Source organism: Callorhinchus milii, unplaced genomic scaffold (assembly GCF_018977255.1).
Source record: "Callorhinchus milii isolate IMCB2004 unplaced genomic scaffold, IMCB_Cmil_1.0 Scaffold11, whole genome shotgun sequence".
In the NCBI taxonomy this organism is placed as follows: domain Eukaryota; kingdom Metazoa; phylum Chordata; class Chondrichthyes; order Chimaeriformes; family Callorhinchidae; genus Callorhinchus; species Callorhinchus milii.
The window spans coordinates 11294669-11313842 of NW_024704752.1; the positions used below are offsets into that span (position 1 = coordinate 11294669).

The following is a 19174-nucleotide window of genomic DNA, read 5'->3' on the forward strand; positions in this document are numbered from 1 at the left end:
AAGTCTAATGCCTGGTTTAAAATGTTTCATGCTGGTGTTTCATCCAAAATCCTAGCCTTGCCTTGTAGGAATCTACCTTAAAAGATGTCCTGGCAATCCATAGGAGCATTGAACAACTGCCATCTGGTGGAAAAAACCCTTATAATTGTTTGGTAATGGCACAGCTGGCTATTGTTGTCTTGGATTTTTTTACCGAGTGTTAGTGTTTCTGATATTCAGCAACAACAGCTTTCAGCAATTTGGTATTCCCCTCCCACTCTGCCCGACTTAGTTATACTTGGGTCATCTTATTTTGACACCCGAGAGTAAACTCTCCAAATACGCTACAGTTAAGGGATGGATGATATCTGGTGGAACCTTGCAGAAGTGTATGAAAGGACTATTTCAGTGCCACTAGGATCTGCTGGTATCTATTGGGATTTGTCGGTCAACAAATTGACAGTAGGGATCCATGACAATAAGATGCATTTAAGCAATTATTGGCATGGTGCTTGAAGTCCCCAAAGGCTCCTTCAGCAGCCAAGTTCATAAGGTCTCCTGTGCAGCGCCAAAATAAAAAGTACCTCACACAATTACTGCCTGAGGGGCAGGGGGAATGGGAAGAGAGAAGAAGCATATGTATGACCTTGAAGTGAATATAGCTCTTAAGCAACCCCAGTGTATTAGCATTTTAAAGGGCCACAGTTAGCATGGAAAGATATTGGCAGGATATTAGTTACTGTCGTGGGTTGCCACTCTGCTTCTCTTGGATCTAGGCTCGAATTTTGCCCAGACTGGCTGATTAAAATTCTTGTCTTATCTGTTTGTCGTAAGGGTTCTATTTAAAATGGTCTTGGGCAGCCTCAACTTGTGGGTTAAGTTGCATATCAAAGTGGCCCCTATATTCATCAACTGCCTTCTGGTGGCCACCTTCAGAGAGGCTGTGCGAAATGAAGAATATCTCACTTTTGCAAAGTGGGAATTCCTGTACATTAGTACCTGAAATGGGAAGCTTTCGCCCACAACACAGTTACTGCACTTTACCCTGTGTATAAGCTCTTTGGGATGTCCCCACTTCAAAGACCCATGCCATTCCAAATGTAAGCATTATCATTATTATTAAACTACTCCTTTCCCCAACTGTTAACTTCCCTTGATTTGTTTGGCAAACAAATTCTTCACTTGTTTAGAGACTCGCAGAACAGTGATGTGAATCTTGTTGAATGCATTGCATCTCTCTTCTGTGTGGATTGTCAGCAAGAAAATCTGCACCTAGATCTTTCCCCACTCCACGTGTAAAAGCTTAGCCATTGACTGTCTGGAAGGCTGTGCTCTGTTACCTCTGGAGGTTGAATGTTTGGAGTGCTAAAGTGCTTGTACTTGCTGCAGAAGAGTGGTTTGATTGATCGCTAATGGACCTACTCATTTAAAGGATTACTATGATCGGGACCAGAAGGCTGTTTCTATCCGCACTGTGGTGCAGTGTGTCTGCCCCCAATAGATAATCATTAAACTCACTACATTAAAGCATAGCCTTTAGAGTATATTGGATCCCTTTTAATTTGTTCTCAACTCAGGAGCTGACACGGAACCAACTTAAGGCAACTTATAGGATCTGCTGGTAATTGCTGCCCGAGAGATGTTCCTTTAATCAGCAGGAATGGTTATGACCATTAATGGCTGCAAGATTGAAGTGAGATTTGACTACCCATGTGGAATTATAAACAGGTTTAAGCATGACCTCCCAAATGTTGTCCTTCTCCAGAAGTTGTGATCCCATAGCAACACTAATCATTCTTCATTGGCGAGTGTGGAGAATGAGCTTACATAGGCCATTCTATCGTGCTTGTGGGGAGGAGAAATTGCAGCCAACTCAAAATAATAATCCTTCTGTCGGGAAGACATCTCAAAGTGCTTCATAGGATTTGCTGCAAAGTGCATTGACTGTGCATTTTGTTGTGTGGGCACAGACAGGAAACAATTTTGCACACAGCAATGTCCTGCAAACAGCGATGAAGTGAATGAGAGATTGTTGGCCAAGAAACTCTTCTTTCAAATAATACAACGGGGATTTTAATGTTCACTTGAACAGACAAGCACTATGCTCGCTAATACCTGAACATTGTAACAGGGTTACTTAATATCCGTTAAGGGTGTGGAGTCTAAGCTGCCTGAGATAACTATATGGTCCCTGTTACTGCCCTTCTTGAGATGGGGTGACAGCATATATCAGGGATTGAACCTGGACCTTCTTTGTCTGTACGTTTCACTTTAAATGCGAAGTGTTCAGCAATTTACTCCTTAGAGACATTGTCGCTGGCAATTTTAACTACATTCTCTTTCCCCTTTTGTTCTGTCCTTTTCTTTTCATGAGTCATTGTTCTGATCCTAAAGCTCTTCTTACCTACTCCTTACTTACTACCCACCACCGTCCCTCCTTTTCTTTCTTATCCATGATTTATGCAGCATCTCCTCCAGCAGCAAAGTGGTCTGGAATGGAGAGCAAGATTTATGCTTCTTGTTTCGGAAACTTCTGTGAGGATGAAGAGTTGGGCATTCACAGCTGTTTATAAATGTTATTAGTATAGACCATTTCCGAGAGGAGTCTGAAATGATTTGTTTTGCAACATCCTGGAAATATGTGCTCTTGAGGATTTGGGGTATCAGGTTCCAACACAATTTGCTCTATACTCATTCAGCCCTTTATACTGTGTTCTTTTTCATATAAAAATAGAAATAACTAAAATAAAAATGCAGCACAGTATTATTTGACCGAATAAACATTATTTACATACACTCGGCTTCTCAGCTCTGAGTGTAACGTCTATTACATGGAAACAAATCTTTGAGGAGACCTGCCAGCCTCATAACTGACACTGAAATTCACACAGTTGAAATTACTATCAATTGGTTTTCATATAACTATTGTATTGGGTTAATGAGTGATCAAATATGTCTTTTTTTTCATTCTCCTTCTCAAAAGAGTGGAGTAATTGTACCTTTCAGTATATTCGTTGGTATTTTCATAACCAACAAACATTGGTTAGAATGGCAAATGGAAAATTCATGGCTTCCTTCAGTAGCAAAAACATTACCTGATATAGTTTACTGAGCTGCACTGAGCAGGAATGACCCGGTTCAATCCCTGGTCTTTGCTGAGTCAACTGATCAATAATGTGATATAGTTGACCTCAATCATGTGATATAGTTGACCCTGGAATCGACAAGATTGCTGCAGCTGATGACTAGCTTCCAACTGGAAAAAATGTATTTGAGGGCATACGACATTGCGCTACATTACAATGACTTTCATAGCCTTTCATCACTTACTGTTCTGGTTATGTGTGAAGAATGGGCTTTAGGGCAAGGCGCCACAGGGCATGTGCTACCAATAGAATTATACCCCAGTTTGAGTTGAATCCTTCAGGGGAAGAGGGAGAATTGGAAAACAAGTATTTCTTTCATAATATTTACACACGGTGTTGATTGGGATGGAGCAATTGGTAATGATAGGATTATTGTTGTTGTATTGTTGTACCTGTAGGGATTCATTGTACAGTGTCAGTCAGTTGTTGGTGATTAACTCAGGTTGATGACTAATCTCTATCTATTAGTGACTCACCAGCTACCTTGAAAGCCCGTGGTGCCTTAACAGGAATGACGAGCTCCAGCTCGGAGCTCCCTGGGTTCAGGCCCTTCTTGCTCACATTTCACTGATGAAGCGGCAGGCGAAGCAAAGACTGTCAGGTGTTTGTTGTCAGGATGAGATCAAAGTGAGCATTATTATTAGAACATGACATGCTGTGACTAGCAGACGACTGATTACTGGCTCACTGCGTGACTCATCTCTCGCTTCTTGTCATCACGGGAGGAGATAAGACTGGAGTACTATTCACCAGAGACCTCAGGCAGCTGTATGAGATGTATCTGAAACATCACTCTGTCATTAAAAAATGACCAGTGGGGATAGAGGCCAATTTCGGGAATTTCATTTTGTCCCATTTGGTGAAATTGGCAAAAGGTGATGCTCAAAGCTTCAGTGGTGCATATCTGTGAGTGTGTGGCTTTCCTTCTTAAATACCACTCACTGTATTTAATCGTTGATCCTATTTTTATTTTCTCATCCAATCTTTCCAGCCCTCTCCTGAAGACTCCTTGTGAGCGGTGCAAGAGGTCAGAAGCCCTCCTGAACCTCATATGATTCTTATAACTAGGTGTCTGGCTCATGGGTGTTGTCAGATTTTACACCACCAACCCCCCCCCTCCCCCAGCTATGGCAAACTTAACACGTCACACACCACATGTTGTATTCGTCATGTTTGTAAGGACAGTGAACATGAAGATTTCTTGTGTGCTATCACAATCAGGCCTTGCCCAAGAGTGCATTCTTCACACTTGAGGAGGCCTTGGTTATGCTCTCAAAAAATCCAGCACTAATGTTCCTTGCTTTGATTCTCCATCGACAGATGCTACCTTTTCTAACAGATCAAATCAAATTGCCACGTGAGATAGCATTATCACATTGGTGTTCCTTTGTTCCTTTATTTTTTGCTTGGGTTTATTGAATATTTGTTTTAAATGTGCCAGCTAGGGAGTTCGCGTGTGATGGGTGGGGAACTGGCTCAGAGGAGCTGAGCCTGAGCACGTGACTGAACTTCACTTAACATGCAGTCAAAATGACTCAATCGGTGAAGCACTCTCCAGGTTAATCACTGTGTCTTCACTGATGGTAATTGCATTGCCCTCACAGTGACTCTTCCAAGCCTGATCACTGAGGCCCCCCGCCAACCCCACCCACCACCACCATGATGTCAGCACTGTTTGAAGCAAAAATGAAAGAAAAGGAAAATGGTAATTAGAGACTGTTAGTTAATGGTATCTTTTGTCACTTCCATTTCTGAAAGTAGATTCTGGTGATGGTGTTCTTTCAAAACCGCTCAGGAGCCTCACTGAAGCACTGTGATGGAATTCATTAACTCAGTCATACATACTTAACCTTTCTGAATGCAAATGACATGTACTTCTAAGGTTGGAAAGTCCATCCCTATGTATGTGCCATTCATCCCTGCCCCTCCTCCTCCCCCCAAGTCTACATTGAATACTACAATCGGGATTCTGGACAAAAGACTTGAGTGGCAGGATTCTTACAGCTGTAAATAGGGTCTTTGGCAGAAGCTTGAATTGTGTCAAATCTGCCCAGAATACGAAATGAAATTGTGTTGTCACAGCTGGAGTAATCTCTGAAAGTCGGAGGGGTTTGGGGGGGTGGCGCGGGTCGGGGGTGGAAGAGAAAGAAAAGTCAGTTACTTTTGCACAAAATTGTCCTCCGCGCTCCTGCTGAACTGTATTTCAGAGAAGAACAAGCAGTGGAAATGTGCTAACTTTTTGCCTTGCTGCAGCCAAAGTGCCGGAGCAGTTTTCTTTTGGGGGTAGTAGGAAAAGTTGTCTTATTGAATGTATTTATTTCCCAACAAGAAGTGGGAGATGCCCCAATTGATCTGTTGCTGGACTGAATGAAAGGTGTCATAGACAAGGGTGAAGTGGATTTGTTCAATGCCAAATGCAGCAGCCGGATATAAGGATTCCTCTCCCTCTCTCATTTACTGCCTTTAGGGCTTCTTGTTTACTTTCCCTGGCACTGTCTATCATAAAAGACATCAGGTGTTGTATTTTCAAACAAGGTTCTATATTTATGAGTCCTTTATTGCTGATTCAGTCATTGCTCCACAGCTGTTCTATACATCTCTTTTATATGGAGTCCTGTAGCTCAGGGGTTAGAGCACTCGCTTTGCAAGTGAGAGACCTGAGTTCAATTCCAGGCATAGGGCGAAACCTTGGGCAAGTTTCCTTACTCCACACAGAGCCTAATAATAATCCCTCCAAAACCAAAAACAATAATAAATTGGTCATTTTCAATCTACAACTGTTTGTGGGACATTGCTGTGCGCAATTGGCTGCCGCGTTCGCCCACAAATATACAGTCAATTCACTTTACAGTGTGTTCTGTGAAGCGCTTTGGGACGTCCTCCCGACGTGAAAAGCGCTATATCAAATGCAAGGATTATTATTATTATAAGGCATCTACATGTTAAGCATAGCAGTCAGTCACATTCACTACCTCTGCACAGGCTCAGGACTGTTGCTAGGCTATAGTCTAGGCTATTGGATTGGAGGTGGGGGCACATTTTGCAATTTGAACTTCAATTAGACATGAATGAATAAAAAGAAGGCCATTTTCCTTAAATGGAAACTAATAATCCTTCAGGTTTGAAAGGTCTAGTCAGTGGGTGACTCAGGATGCATTAGATGAACGTGTTTCTCATATCAGTGCTACATGTTAGTCATTAGAAATACAACACAATACAATTTACATTTATATAGCACCTTTTGCATAAGTAGGAAGTGTCAAGGCACTTCACACAGCTGGCTGGGCATTGAGTGGGTGGGGGGGAGCTAAAAAGAGTGGTGGTGGAGAAAGATTGCCAAAAGCGCGGTCAAAAATGATGTACAGACTGCCAGCAGAAGCGATTGATGCCGTGCTTGACTTCTTCACAAAAACCTGGCTAACTCTTCTCGGAATTGGTATACGAAGTTATAGGGGCAGACGGGGGGTGATTCCTGGATACAATAATTGTACTGTAGCAAGAGATGGGAACAGGGTTGAATATTCTGGAATTTTTGTGTTTGTTTGGGAAATTACAAATGCCCCGAATAGGTCCCAATTAATTTCCTCTTAGAGGAAGTGGGATTAAAATCATGATATGGGCTGAATTTAACAATTTTTCTGCAGAGTGTTAATTAAATGTGGAGTCCTGTAGCTCAGTGGTTAGAGCACTTGCTTTGCAAGCGAGAGACCTGAGTTCAATTCCAGGCAGGGCGAAACCTTGGGCAAGTTTCCTTACTCCACACGCCTAATAATAATCCCTCCAAAACCAAAAAAAAAACAATAATAAAATTGGCATTTTCAATCTACGACTGTTTGTGGGACATTGCTGTGCGCAATTGGCTGCCGCGTTCGCCCACAAATTTACAGTCAATTCACTTTACAGTGTGTTCTGTGAAGTGCTTTGGGACGTCCTTCCGACGTGAAAAGCGCTATATCAAATGCAAGGATTATTATTATTATTAAATGCCAATATTTTTAGAGCATTCCAGCTGATTGAGGGTAATTATGGCTTCAATCTGTTGGGTTTAAGACGATCTGGGAGTGGGTGGGATTTGAATCCACAGCAAGCAAAACACCAGTTACAGATTTTATGAACAATTCACATATTCAATATATCTGGAGTGAATGCTATTTATCTCTTGCTGCTTCAACGTTCTTTGTGGCGTCGGAGTAGTTTTCGGGAAATCAAAAAAATGTTTCAACTTTGGACTTAAAATCAGTTTCGTTCTTGATGTCTTTTCAGGAGAACACCTTCGCATCTGCCCTCAGGGGTACACTTGTTGCACCAGCGACATGGAGGTCAACCTGGCTATGAAGAGCAAGAATGAATTTGAGTCGCTGGTCAAGGATTCGAGCCGCTCAGTGCAGAACATGCTGATGGACCAGCACAGCACCTTTGACAGTAAGTTTAGACGCGAAAGGGATTTCTGCAACACAGAGTGCGAGAATGAGACTTGGTGGCTGGAATGAGTAATGGACTGGGGGGGGAGAGGGGGTTTAATGATTTACAGGTTAACATTCAGAGCATTGGTGAGGAGTAGAAAATGCACATATAACCAGGACTTGGAACATGGTGATTGTTGTAATGGGAGTGGGGGAGCGAAAGGAGAGAAACACAACCCTAAAAGAGGCATTTTGAGAATCAAAGTTGCTTATTTGGTGTTCATCTTTGACAGAGTTTATAATGCTCTGATCTTCCATCGAAATAAAATCTCGCAGCAGCATTGACGTGCTGCAATTTGCTTACTGCAGTCCTTGTAACGTTCGTTTGACACTGGATTAGAATGATTTGAAACTGCTCCCAAGTGGCACTTATGACCGCTTCACATCAGAGCACCAGTAGGTGTTAAGTCTCTTTTCATATTCAGGCAACAAACCTGTACTCATGGAGTTTTCAGCTCAGATGTAATTCAAGGGGTCCGAATGATTAATATCTAGAATAATGTCCCATGGAGTGAGTTATAGAGGTTTAGTTGCTTCATATATTGAGTAGTTGATATGTAGGAGCGAATTACAGTTACATGAATATAGACGAGCCTCCACACCTCACCCAGGTGGTCAGTCTTTATATGAGTCTGAAGTATGTGTACTACAGAGTACTGAATCATTCCTGCTCTGTGTGTCTTTATTACCATGCTGTGCAATATATTGCCTTGTTTGCATGCAGAGGTATTTAGATCAGACAGAAAGTCAGCTTGAATCTTTATTCTTCACTACTTCCAATGGATTGAAGGCTTATTACCTCATTGAATTCATTCCCGTATTCCAATTTTCCGCCATCTCTGAAGGTGCTGAGATACAGTTCCACGGCAATTTTTTGTGTGAGGTTTTATCAGGTTCTTTAACCTCAGGATTATCTGGGCCCAATCCTGTCCTCATCCAAATTTAGCACAAGAATTATTTTTTAATCAGCTAAAATACAACAACCCTGATACTTCCTCTTCCCCAGAGATCAGTGTCACTGATCTTATTGAACCACCTCTCTTATGTGAGATCAGTTGGCTCAGTACAAACCAGGCTCTCAACCTGGAACCGTCCTATTCTGTATAAACTCAGACCCTTTCCCACTCTCTTCAGACTGCCAATATTTAGGATTATGGACGTGGACAAACCAAAGAGATATCTAATGTCCATCGGCATGAGTCGCTGCGTTCAGGAATGAACCATAAAAATACACGGGACCATTCGGCCCATCATGTTTGCGCTGACTCTTTGAAAGAGCAATTCATTCAGTTCCATTTACCTGGCCTTTCCCCGTATACCAGCAAATTAGTAGATTGGAGTAGGGAATATTGAAAGATCATCTTGCCTATGGAGATGCCATGCTGAGAACAACTTTCTCCTTTCTTCCACATCCCCCAGCAAAGTACTGATGTTCCAGCACCTCTCTGGTAGATGAGATTGTGTTTCCATTGATAAGAAGATGGGTCCCTCTTTGTTCTGTAGTCACAGCATTTTTCAGCCTGAGAGAACATAACTACAGCCTGATCTCAAGTATAACTGGCAGCCAGTGGCGACAGCATTTCACTGAGTAATTTCTTTGCATGAGATGTACCGAATTGTCAAAAGCAGCCTTTGATTTGTGTTGGGTTTTAGTTGACAAATGTCCTGCTGACAGCAGCAGGATAACAGCACTGCAGAAGCTCAAAGAGGATGTACTTGGAACCACTTGTGATTGTTGCCACACCCTGTGTCGAGATCTGCATGTGAACTCGATGTACGTCCACTATGGAGGTTACACTTTCTGCTGTTCCTGGGCGCCTGTTTGTACATTGCATTTGTACATGATCACATTGTGTCTGCTGCATATACACTGATGTAATGCACACAGCCTCAGCCTACCGCATATCCCGTGCCCATCTGGAGAATGATGAATGGTACAAAAGGATGCTCTACTCTGTAGTCTCCTCTCCTTATTTTCATTGCTCCTTGCAGTTTTCAGCTTGCATGCTAATGTAAATAAAACAAATGGAGGAAGGAAAATATTAACCTTGATGGTACTTGTTGAATAGATGGAGAAACACTCCATTCTACAGCACTGATATCCTGTGTGTTTCGCCCGCAAAATATACAGTCAATTCGCTTTACAGTGGATTCTGTGAAGCGCGTTGAGACGTCTCGAAGGCGTGATAAAGGCGCTATATCAAATGCAAGGATTATTATTATTACACTCAAAAGATGTAAAACAACAACAGCGACTTGAATTTATATATCTCCCTTCAAGCGGGCAGTGTCACTGAACAGAGGAACACAAAAGTGCCGACTTGAGTTTGTCTCTGATCTTGCTCACTGGTGACTGAGGCTTCTCCAATTTTGGCCGTATCTTGACTTCCAGCGTGTCGAAATGTTTTAATATGATTCAAATCAAACCCTGTACAACACCATTAAGATTGCAATGTGACACTCCTCTGTTTGTGTCAATGAGATTTTTGATGGCAAACCTGTGCTCCATGCACACAGGCTGTTGGCTGCACTGCCGTCACTTCACAAGTCACTGAAGATTGATGTAGGAATAATTAGCTCTTTGGAAAAAGAAGAAAGCATTTTTTCTCTTCCCTACCCCCCCATTCCCAAATTAAAAAGTGCAATTGCTTTTTTCCTTTCTTGAGTATCTGCTTTGAATTTTGTTTCATCAGCAGACGGTTTGTTTCCAAGCCAGTTTTTTTTAATACTCTCTGCAAGTCCAAACACGAGTTTGATGCTCAGTGTTTTTCCAAAACATCCAGAACAGCTTGGGGCCAGCCCCATAAGTTGCTTACAAAGGGTTGGATCTAAATTCAGACTGGATGCAGCTGCGTGGATTTAGCTGCATGGGTTTAGCATGGCATCCCAAGGCAAGAACATGTGTATCTGTGCTAAACCCCACACCTAGTAATAGATGCTATTTGTGAGTTGGTGACTTCCAGTTTTATATCCAGTTGGTCTCCTGATTTCAGTGGGGCAATTGGAAGAAAAGGATGGTGAGTGTCACTTTCTCTCCCTTTGTCCTTTCCACCCCATCTCTGGGCTGAAATCTGAGGACAAATCAATCAAAACCACATTCTGTCCATCTCTAGGCCTCATAGCCAGTTGTGTAGAATTGTAGAGTGAATTGTACAACTTTTAAGTAAATTGGGCAAGTTTCCTTACTCCACACGCCTAATAATAATCCCTCCAAAACAGTAATAAATTGGTCATTTTCAATCCACGACTGTTTGTGGGACACTTCTGCCTGTGTGCAATTTGCTGCAGTGTTTTGCCCACAGATATACGGTCAATTCACTTTACAGCATATTCTGTGAAGCGCTTTGAGACGTCTAGAAGACGTGAAAAGCGCTATATCGAATGCAAGGAATATTATTATTATTACAACATTCTGGTGCTTTGTGCAGCTTGGGAATGCCACTTGGCTATGATATATTTATCAATTTCCTCTCGACCTGCTTTCCTTTAAGCAGTGTAACCTATTATTCAAAATGGAAGTGCAAAAATGTAGAAAAAAAATTAAAATGAGACAGCTGATCATCAGGCTCCTCCTTTTTCTCTTTTCCCCCCCATCCCCGAGAAAATAGTAAACCCATTATCGTCTCATTATGAATCAGCAATGACATGTTTTTTAAGGTTTTGTGGTGTGCGCCTCGATCATTTAATGAGGTTGTCCTGTTGTGATTGAGTGGGCTGCAGGAGGGGACATAGGCTGATTAAAGCAGGAAACACCAAAGCAGCAGAGGGCTGCTGCTTTAATTGGCTTGCAATCCCTTCTCAGTTAGCCATTAAGCTTTTCTTTTTGGTTGAAATTCTCAGGTTGAAGGAGATCTCCTTGTGTTCTGCTTTTCTTGTGCTAACACAGTATTTCTCAGCTATCAACGTTTGGCCAATTGTGCTACTATCCATTTGGTTAAACACAAAGGGTTCTTAGATCAGCTGTTGGGAGCCCCTCCCCCATGAGGAAAAGAACATCTGAGCTCATGTTTAAAGAAAAAAAACAGCTTCAGGTTTCAGAAGGTGGTGTCAAAGATGAGCAAGATTTGTACATGTATCAACCTGCTCTCTAATTTTTTTTCATTATGCCAATTTTTCTGTCCACGCCTTCCTCTCCCTGAACTGTTGACATAATAATAAGCTTTATATTTGATATGACACCTTTCATGACAAGAGGATGTCTCAAAGCAATTCATAGGATTTACTGTAAAGCGTAGAGAGTGTATTTATAGGTGAACGCAGCAGCCTATTTGCACTTAGCAGTGTTCCACAAACAGCCATTAAATGAATGATCAATTTTATTTTGTGGCTTCCTTCTCTTTTTGAGTAGTGCTGTTGAATCTCAAGCATCCACCTGGACACACAGGACCTTGGTTTCACATCTCATTCGAAGGATAGCACCTCCCAACATTACAGCATGCTCCCAGGACTGCATTGGAGTACCAGGGTAGACTATGCAAGTTTAGAGATCTGACATGGGGCTCAAACCCACAACCTTCTGATTCACAAGCAAGAATGCGGCTAAATGAGCCAGGCTGACACCGTCCTGGGGGTGCAGTTCCAGAGATATTCGGCAACCATCCGATACCCAACCAAGTGACTAGACTTCCTTCATGTGCAGGTTTTCATACCGAATCTCAAGGAAGTTCTGAAACCTAAAATATTGGTGTAATTGGGGGTGTTGTATGAAGGAAGTACAGTAGATTGACATCTACAGCAATAATGAGTGACTTGGGGACAGGAGGGATACTGAGCCCTATGGTGTAGAGGAGCTGCATCAACTTCAGCAGAGAACACAATGAGTTACTCAGGCCGAAAGACATGAGTTACACTGGCTGGGAGAGTTACTGATTCTTGATTGTACAAGGGAGCTGGCTTAGCACCAGCAGAGATGGTTAGTAACAGTGTACGTTGGTTCAGTGTACAAATGTTGGAAGTCTTGCTGGATCAACAAATCATGTTTTTAAATGTCTCCTGCTGTGGCTCAGTTTCCTTCGTTCTTCAGTTATCAGATTTGCTTTCTGTTTGGTATTGTTCTAACTGAGGTGAATTTTTAAGAGCTCTTTCTTATTGGTACCACTGACTTTGTCATTTTAGAATTTATTTTGAATTCTTATTCCAAATTTGCCTGATTTACTTAAACTGTTGTCAGCAATTTGTACTGTATCATTGAGGTACCAAAGATGGTTTAGCAATTAGACGTTGATTTTATAACTAGCTTCTGAATCATCCAAAATATCTTTAATAATTAACCTTGAGAATATGTTAGATTGGATTGTGCTTTCACCCAAAATTCTGGAACACTCTCCCTCAATCCCTCTGCCTTGTCCCCTCTCTCCCGTCTTTCAAGTCCCGCCCGAAAACTTTCCTTTTTGACCGTGCTTATAGTCACCTTCCCCCAGCTCGGAGTCAGGCTCCGCCACTGTTATAAGCGCACCAAGTCACTACCTACCGTATGTGAAGGGCGCTATACAAGTGCAAGTTGTTGTTGTTGTATTGGGAGGAATAACCTGTTTTTGTTTGGTCAGGCATGTATCTAACACATGCAGAAATCTATCACAGTTCTTAAGTCTATCCAAACCAGTTGGAGTTCCAGCTGAAACTGAATAGCTTGGCATCGTCTGGCAAACTTCCCGCTGCTTGCCCAGCTATAACCACAGTTAGGGCTTTGGCTTGCAGAGATAACAGAAGCTGAATGGGAAGAATCTCTGCTCCCTGTGACTGGTCTGCCCCTCCATGACCCCCTGATGAGCCAGACTGGCTGGCCTGTCATCAGCAATGCCCTGGGGTACTTCAGATCTGCCTGACTCAGCATCCGGGCAACCGAGACCGCCACAAAAGGTTAACTTCACTTTGACAGTCTGTTGCCAAGCATGTCACCTTGGAGCCACTCAGCTTCACTGAGACCCCACTTCCCTGCTCCCTCCCCAGAGAATAGTCACTAGTTGGTAAACATAATGCATTCTTGTCTCATCTTCTTGGGAATGGTCAGGTGAACCAGAAAGATCTTTTCCAGTCCAGTATGTTTCTGTGTTCTGATATTCTTCAATCCCATTATTTACTCATCTGCTATTTTGTTACAGTAAGTATGCCTAATCAATTTGACATCTTTCTTATCAATTGCAAACATTTGTAGAACTTCATCTTTCTTCATTTCAAATGCTCTCTCATAATCTCTGAACATAAATCCTCATTTATCTTGTCTACTTAGATCATTCTCAAACCAAACACTGTATTGGTTTGCATGCTCCTTTTCTGCTTCTAAATCAGACTGTTTAACGCTTCATTCCCAATCGCTTTACTTTTATTTGGCTGACGTTGTTAAAAAGAAGTTATTTAATAATGTGGTTTCTGTACAGCAAGCAGTAACAATGCAGAAGACAAGAATGTTAATCTGCAGGCGATAAGATCAAAAGACAGGTTTGAATGAAGAAAAAAGGCGCAACAACATGTGGCAGTTGTCTGTTTGTGTGTGCATCTATAATTTACAGTTTCCCAGGTGCGATTTCTGTTTGTGTAATCTATTGCAATCTTTATTTCACACTGGCAAATACCCTTGGCTCTCAAAATCTGCATGCCCAGATTGGGTTAAGTCTTTCCGTGCTGTGCCAGTGCTGATGCTCGCCTTGTTACAGGGTGTCTGCCTCCCAGTATGCCTGGTGCTGCTCTATTTTAATTGCTTTGCCAAATGGGAATTACCACAACCTGTGCCAGGAGTTAAATAACAACTCTTCTCTCCTTCCCTGCTCTTTATCCTTCCTCCCCCACTCGCCCTCTTCATCACCACAACCACTGCACAAAGCAACACTCATAATGATCAGGGTATATATTTTTAAAAAAGCAAGCATGTCTTCAAGGTGTATTGTTTGTTTTAAGGAAACACAGCATCAACCAACAGTGTCCTCAGACTTGTACTGCTGTAGAATTGACTGGGTTTCATATTCCACCCCCCCCCCTTGACCTTTGATTTTTCTCCCATCTTCAATCACCTGCTGGCGCACAGCTCGACAGGTACCAGCTGCCCTCTGGATCCTTGCCCAAGCGGTCGTCCTGCATGTGTGAGCTCAAACAGAGTGCCAGTCAGCAAGCTATTCAACCATGGGGGCATCGCAGCCAAACCAGATCCTCTTCTGAGCCAGCATCCACATGTGTGCATTTTCGGGTGGGTGTGTGGAGAAGAGGGAGAGAGAGAGAGAGAGAAGGGGTGATTCAGGAACCCAAGCTGATATTTACGTACAGTGCTGTGGCAATGCTGGTGAATGAGTCTTGCTGTTGATCGGAGCAGCTCAGCTGTGGCACACCAGCAGCTCTTTTGTTAGCTAAATTGGCAGGGTTGATTTCCTTTGTTGTCGGTGGTGAGTGAGCAACTGTCAGCAGAATAAGGCTGTTGTGCACGAGCTGAATAGTTACCTTGCATCAATGAGCCCTGGTACGTTCCAGCCGGTTTGAGCAGCTTCAGTCCAGTTTCCAGTAAAGTTTGACTTGAAAGCTGCTTTCCTAGTTTACAGCTGGTGTAACAAAAGATTTTGCGGGATTAAGACAGGAGGATATTTTTTATATAGCAGAGCAAAAAAAAAAGAGGGCATGAGACCAATGCTGTATAGAGACAGTGCAGAATAATTGATGGCTCAAAATAATTACAAGGCTGCCATTTCAATCTTCGTTTCAGATCACATCATCGGCTGCCAAACCAGAGCTTTACTGTTTATCTGCCACCTGAACTTCAAGATTAGATTACAGAATGAAATCACAGTGACACAATTTCTCTTAGTTTTGGTGATCACTGTTTGGTTCCCCCCACCCCACGAGTGTTGATTCTCGTGGAGGTGGGGGCTGTCATTGTTGGAGGGGTCAGGGAGGGAGGGAATGCTACTTTTGCATTTTGTACCCCTGTTCTCAGATTCCCGCTTTAGCTAGTTATGTGCAGCTCTTTGTTCTGCCCCAGTGTCCAAATGCATCTTCAGAAGCATTGCTCTCTCTGTTCCTATGAAGCCAGCGAGATAGTCTCATCCCTTGGATATTCTCCGGTGTCCTGGCCAACAAATCCACCAAATAAAATTGGTTAGTTATTCCACATTTGTTTGGGGGACAATGCTGTGCATAATTGGCTGCCGCATTTTGCTCACATGATGCACAGTCAAACCAATTTTCAGTATATCCTGTGAAGACATCTCGCTGATGTAATAGGGCGCTATATAAAATGTAAGGATTATTATTACCTATTATTGGTCTAGACTTCACGGAAAGGACCTGAGCCAGACAAATAGGAGTCCAGCATGGAGATTACTTTGCGCTCGCTGTTTCAGCATTGCCGACCGCTGTTCTGGATTCCACCCCACAGAGTAATTGGGGCAAGATGCCAGCATCAGTACACCTCTGGGTTCTGCAGAAAGTAGTGTTGTCTGAAGTGCCCTCCCTTGTCTCTCATGCTGTATTTGCGTTGCATGGCTGTGAAGTATCACAAATACAGCATGAGAGACATAGGAGGGAGCGCCTTCAGTTTCGGCAGAGCAACAGCCTTGACATGTGTGTAGCGCTCGTGTAAATGGGGCTCAATTCCATCATGGAGCTGACCATGAAAATGGTGTCACGGGTGGGGGGGGGCGGGGGTCCAGGCTTTTTGAGTTAAGGGAACTGAATTTTGCTGCTCTCATTTCCTCTGTCACATCATAATGAAAGCAAATACTGGAAGAATAAGGCAAAGTGGGTAAAGAACCTACTTCACGCAAACCAAAGCAATTACTGAAGTGGATAATTGGGGAACTAATATGAATATCAGGGCACAGGGGCACCTGCAGCAAACATTCCATGATAACAGCACCCTCCACATTGCCGAACAGCGTGCTGTTCATTTTGCAGATGTTGTGTGTTGAATGTGGTAAAATGCTTCACAAATTGATGATCCTCCCGGAGCAATAAACAAACACAACTTCTGTCTTATGCCTGCCTTTAATTAACGGCTAACCTACTTTTCCACTGCTAAGTAAGTTCTTTTTCACTCCCACTTCTCATCTGCTGATAACTAATTTTCCTTCTGCTGAGGGACAGTTCCACAGACACTGGTCACCCTCTGGTGCCTCACCCGAGCACCTTTTCTTGATGTCCAAGCTTGGCTGACTAGTCCTGATTCTGTTCTCGCTCAATGTATATTTATCTACATTGGTTTTTAGATAGTGATCAGCAATGGGAACCTGACTGATTGCCTTTCCTTGGCATGAGAGCATTAAAGCTAACTGCTGCCCTGGATGAGATCAACTAGCTACTGAGGTTAGACAACTGAGGTTAGGAGACTCGTGTATTCAAAATTGTCACCTTCTATCTTTCCGCTCTGTAGTGCTTAGTAATGTACTGGGCAATCAGTTTCTTGTAACCGTCAATTCACTGAGGGTGACGTCTTGTTGTATCTCTTAGGACTCCTTTCATGGTAAGGTCACTATCCGTACAGTCACCAGTGCAGTATTTGCACTCGACATCGCTGACTAGCTCTGCAGCTGAACATATACAGTTTGGCACATCGTGATTTGAAAGTAAAACAGCACAGAAAATGCACAATGGACATCTTCAGGACTCCATTGGCATTTGAGCGCTGCCTGTATGCCAACAAAACCAATACTGTTGGTGACTGTAAACTGCCACCATGCCAGACTGACCTCCCATTACCACATAGTCTGGGGTCTTAGGGATCTCCGTTTAATGGTCTGAGGAAAAACTTCAAGCAATCAAGTCATTGTAGCATAGCGCTTAACAGGAAATGTCCATTTGACCTTTCCTGTCCCTGTGTTATTGTGTTCACTTTTTTGGATGACCCAGTTGTTCATCATGCCAGCTCCAGGCTCAGCAGTTGTTTGGCAGACAAGTGGGAGATGAATGAATGCTCAGTTCTTTAGAATGCTTCAGTGGTTTCCATGTTTAATTATTTAAGTGGCTTATTTTCAAAGCCAGGGTGTTGGGAGTTCGCAATTACAAAGATATGATGAACTTTACAATTATCTCCAACAAAGTCATGCAGGATTCATTTAATAGTGTCCTGAGATCGGTTTGATTGGAGACTGAAGCAATATAGAGATTTATAGGAGTGGGGTGAATCTTTCAGTGAAGGTTAAGAGGAAGGTAAACTGACATCTCCCAAAGCGCCAAGGAGATATCTGGAAGTTCTGTATTAGCATGAGGCATCATCAGCACCTTGGGACGTCATCCTGACATGAAAGACCCTATACAAATGTAATTTGTTGTTGTTGATGTCTGTTTGGCTCATCATTGAGAAATATCTTGTGACCACACTCTCGACGTGCAAGCTAAAGCTCGAATGGACATTGTGCTCCAAGCTGGGTAAATTGCATGATTACCATTCTTTCAATATGAAATATAGATTATTGCCCTCAATATCAGTCTTAGTATGTTCAACTGTTTCAACTGCATTAGTCGCAGATTTTATACACATGGCTCACATGAGCTCTTCATTAATGAAAGCAAACGTACTTTTTAAATTTTCATCCTTTTAAATGGCATTTCCCATTATAAATACAGAAATAAATTTTTGCCAGCATTATCATTTTGCAATAGCAATTAATTGGATGGTGGTGTTCTTTTATATTGGGTCAATGACTGCACTATGAGCAATTCACTATGAGTGGCGGCATTGACATTTGAGCATTGCTTATTGTGCAGCCACAACCTTTACATGAAAAAATCTGGGTTGTCCACTATTTTATTCCTGCAAAACAATTTACAACATGATTCAACATCTATAAAGAGAAAATGGGGAGGGCAACACAAAGATGCAATGCCAATCAACTAATCAATTAGTGGCCAATCAACTAATCTGAGTAGGCAATAGTTCACAAATGTAACCTTTATTAAATGTGCAAGCTAAATATTCAAATCTGACTGGGTTGTTTTAGTAAATTAAGTTAAATTGGTTTTATCTGCATAATTTCAAGCGTGTCATTTTTCAAAGGAACAAATGAATACTGACTATTGTAAGTTTCAATGGAAAACCTGCAGAGTTGCACGTCTTCCCTTCAGCTAAAGAGACAAAACAGTTTCCCAAATTATTTATAAAATGTTGTAAGCAAGTTTTACATTTGCTTCAAACGTTCCTCTAGATGAAATACTTACTCCAAAGGAGCCTGCCTATGCAAGAAAGTCTTTCATCCCTTCAAAAGCTCTCTTTGAAAGCTTTTAAAAGAAAAAAAAATGTTTGCTTATCGTATTGAAATAAAAACAGTGCATGTTGAATAATATTCCTGCATATCATTATTGTTTCCTCTGGAAGCTTAGGAGGCGACAACAAAGAATAGTGTCTGGGTAGTACTTCAAAGCCTTCCCTATGTATGGGCCTGGAGAGTGGAGCAGGAGGAGAAAACTTGGGTGAATCTCATTGTGTTCTTTCACCTGGTATGTTTCCATCCTCTTCACTGGCACCGGGCTTGTAGATTAAATCTGTTGGGTTTTATTTTTTGGATGAATCTTGCACTTGAAGTAAGTTTCTAAGAACTGAACACTTCTCCACCTCAGGGACCTTATTGTCTTGTATTGAACACTCACAAGTCACGCACAACAAGGGCA

General features: G+C 42.3%; 1 protein-coding gene across 1 annotated transcript in view; it reads left to right on the plus strand.

Moving 5' to 3' along the window:
* gpc1b (glypican 1b) overlaps window positions 1–19174 on the plus strand; it is an 83874-nt gene that overhangs the window by 19897 nt on the left and 44803 nt on the right. The window contains exon 2 of the mRNA XM_007909335.2: window positions 7389–7547. Within this exon, the coding sequence (XP_007907526.1) occupies window positions 7389–7547 (159 nt within the window). The remainder of the gene's footprint in view (window positions 1–7388; window positions 7548–19174) is intronic.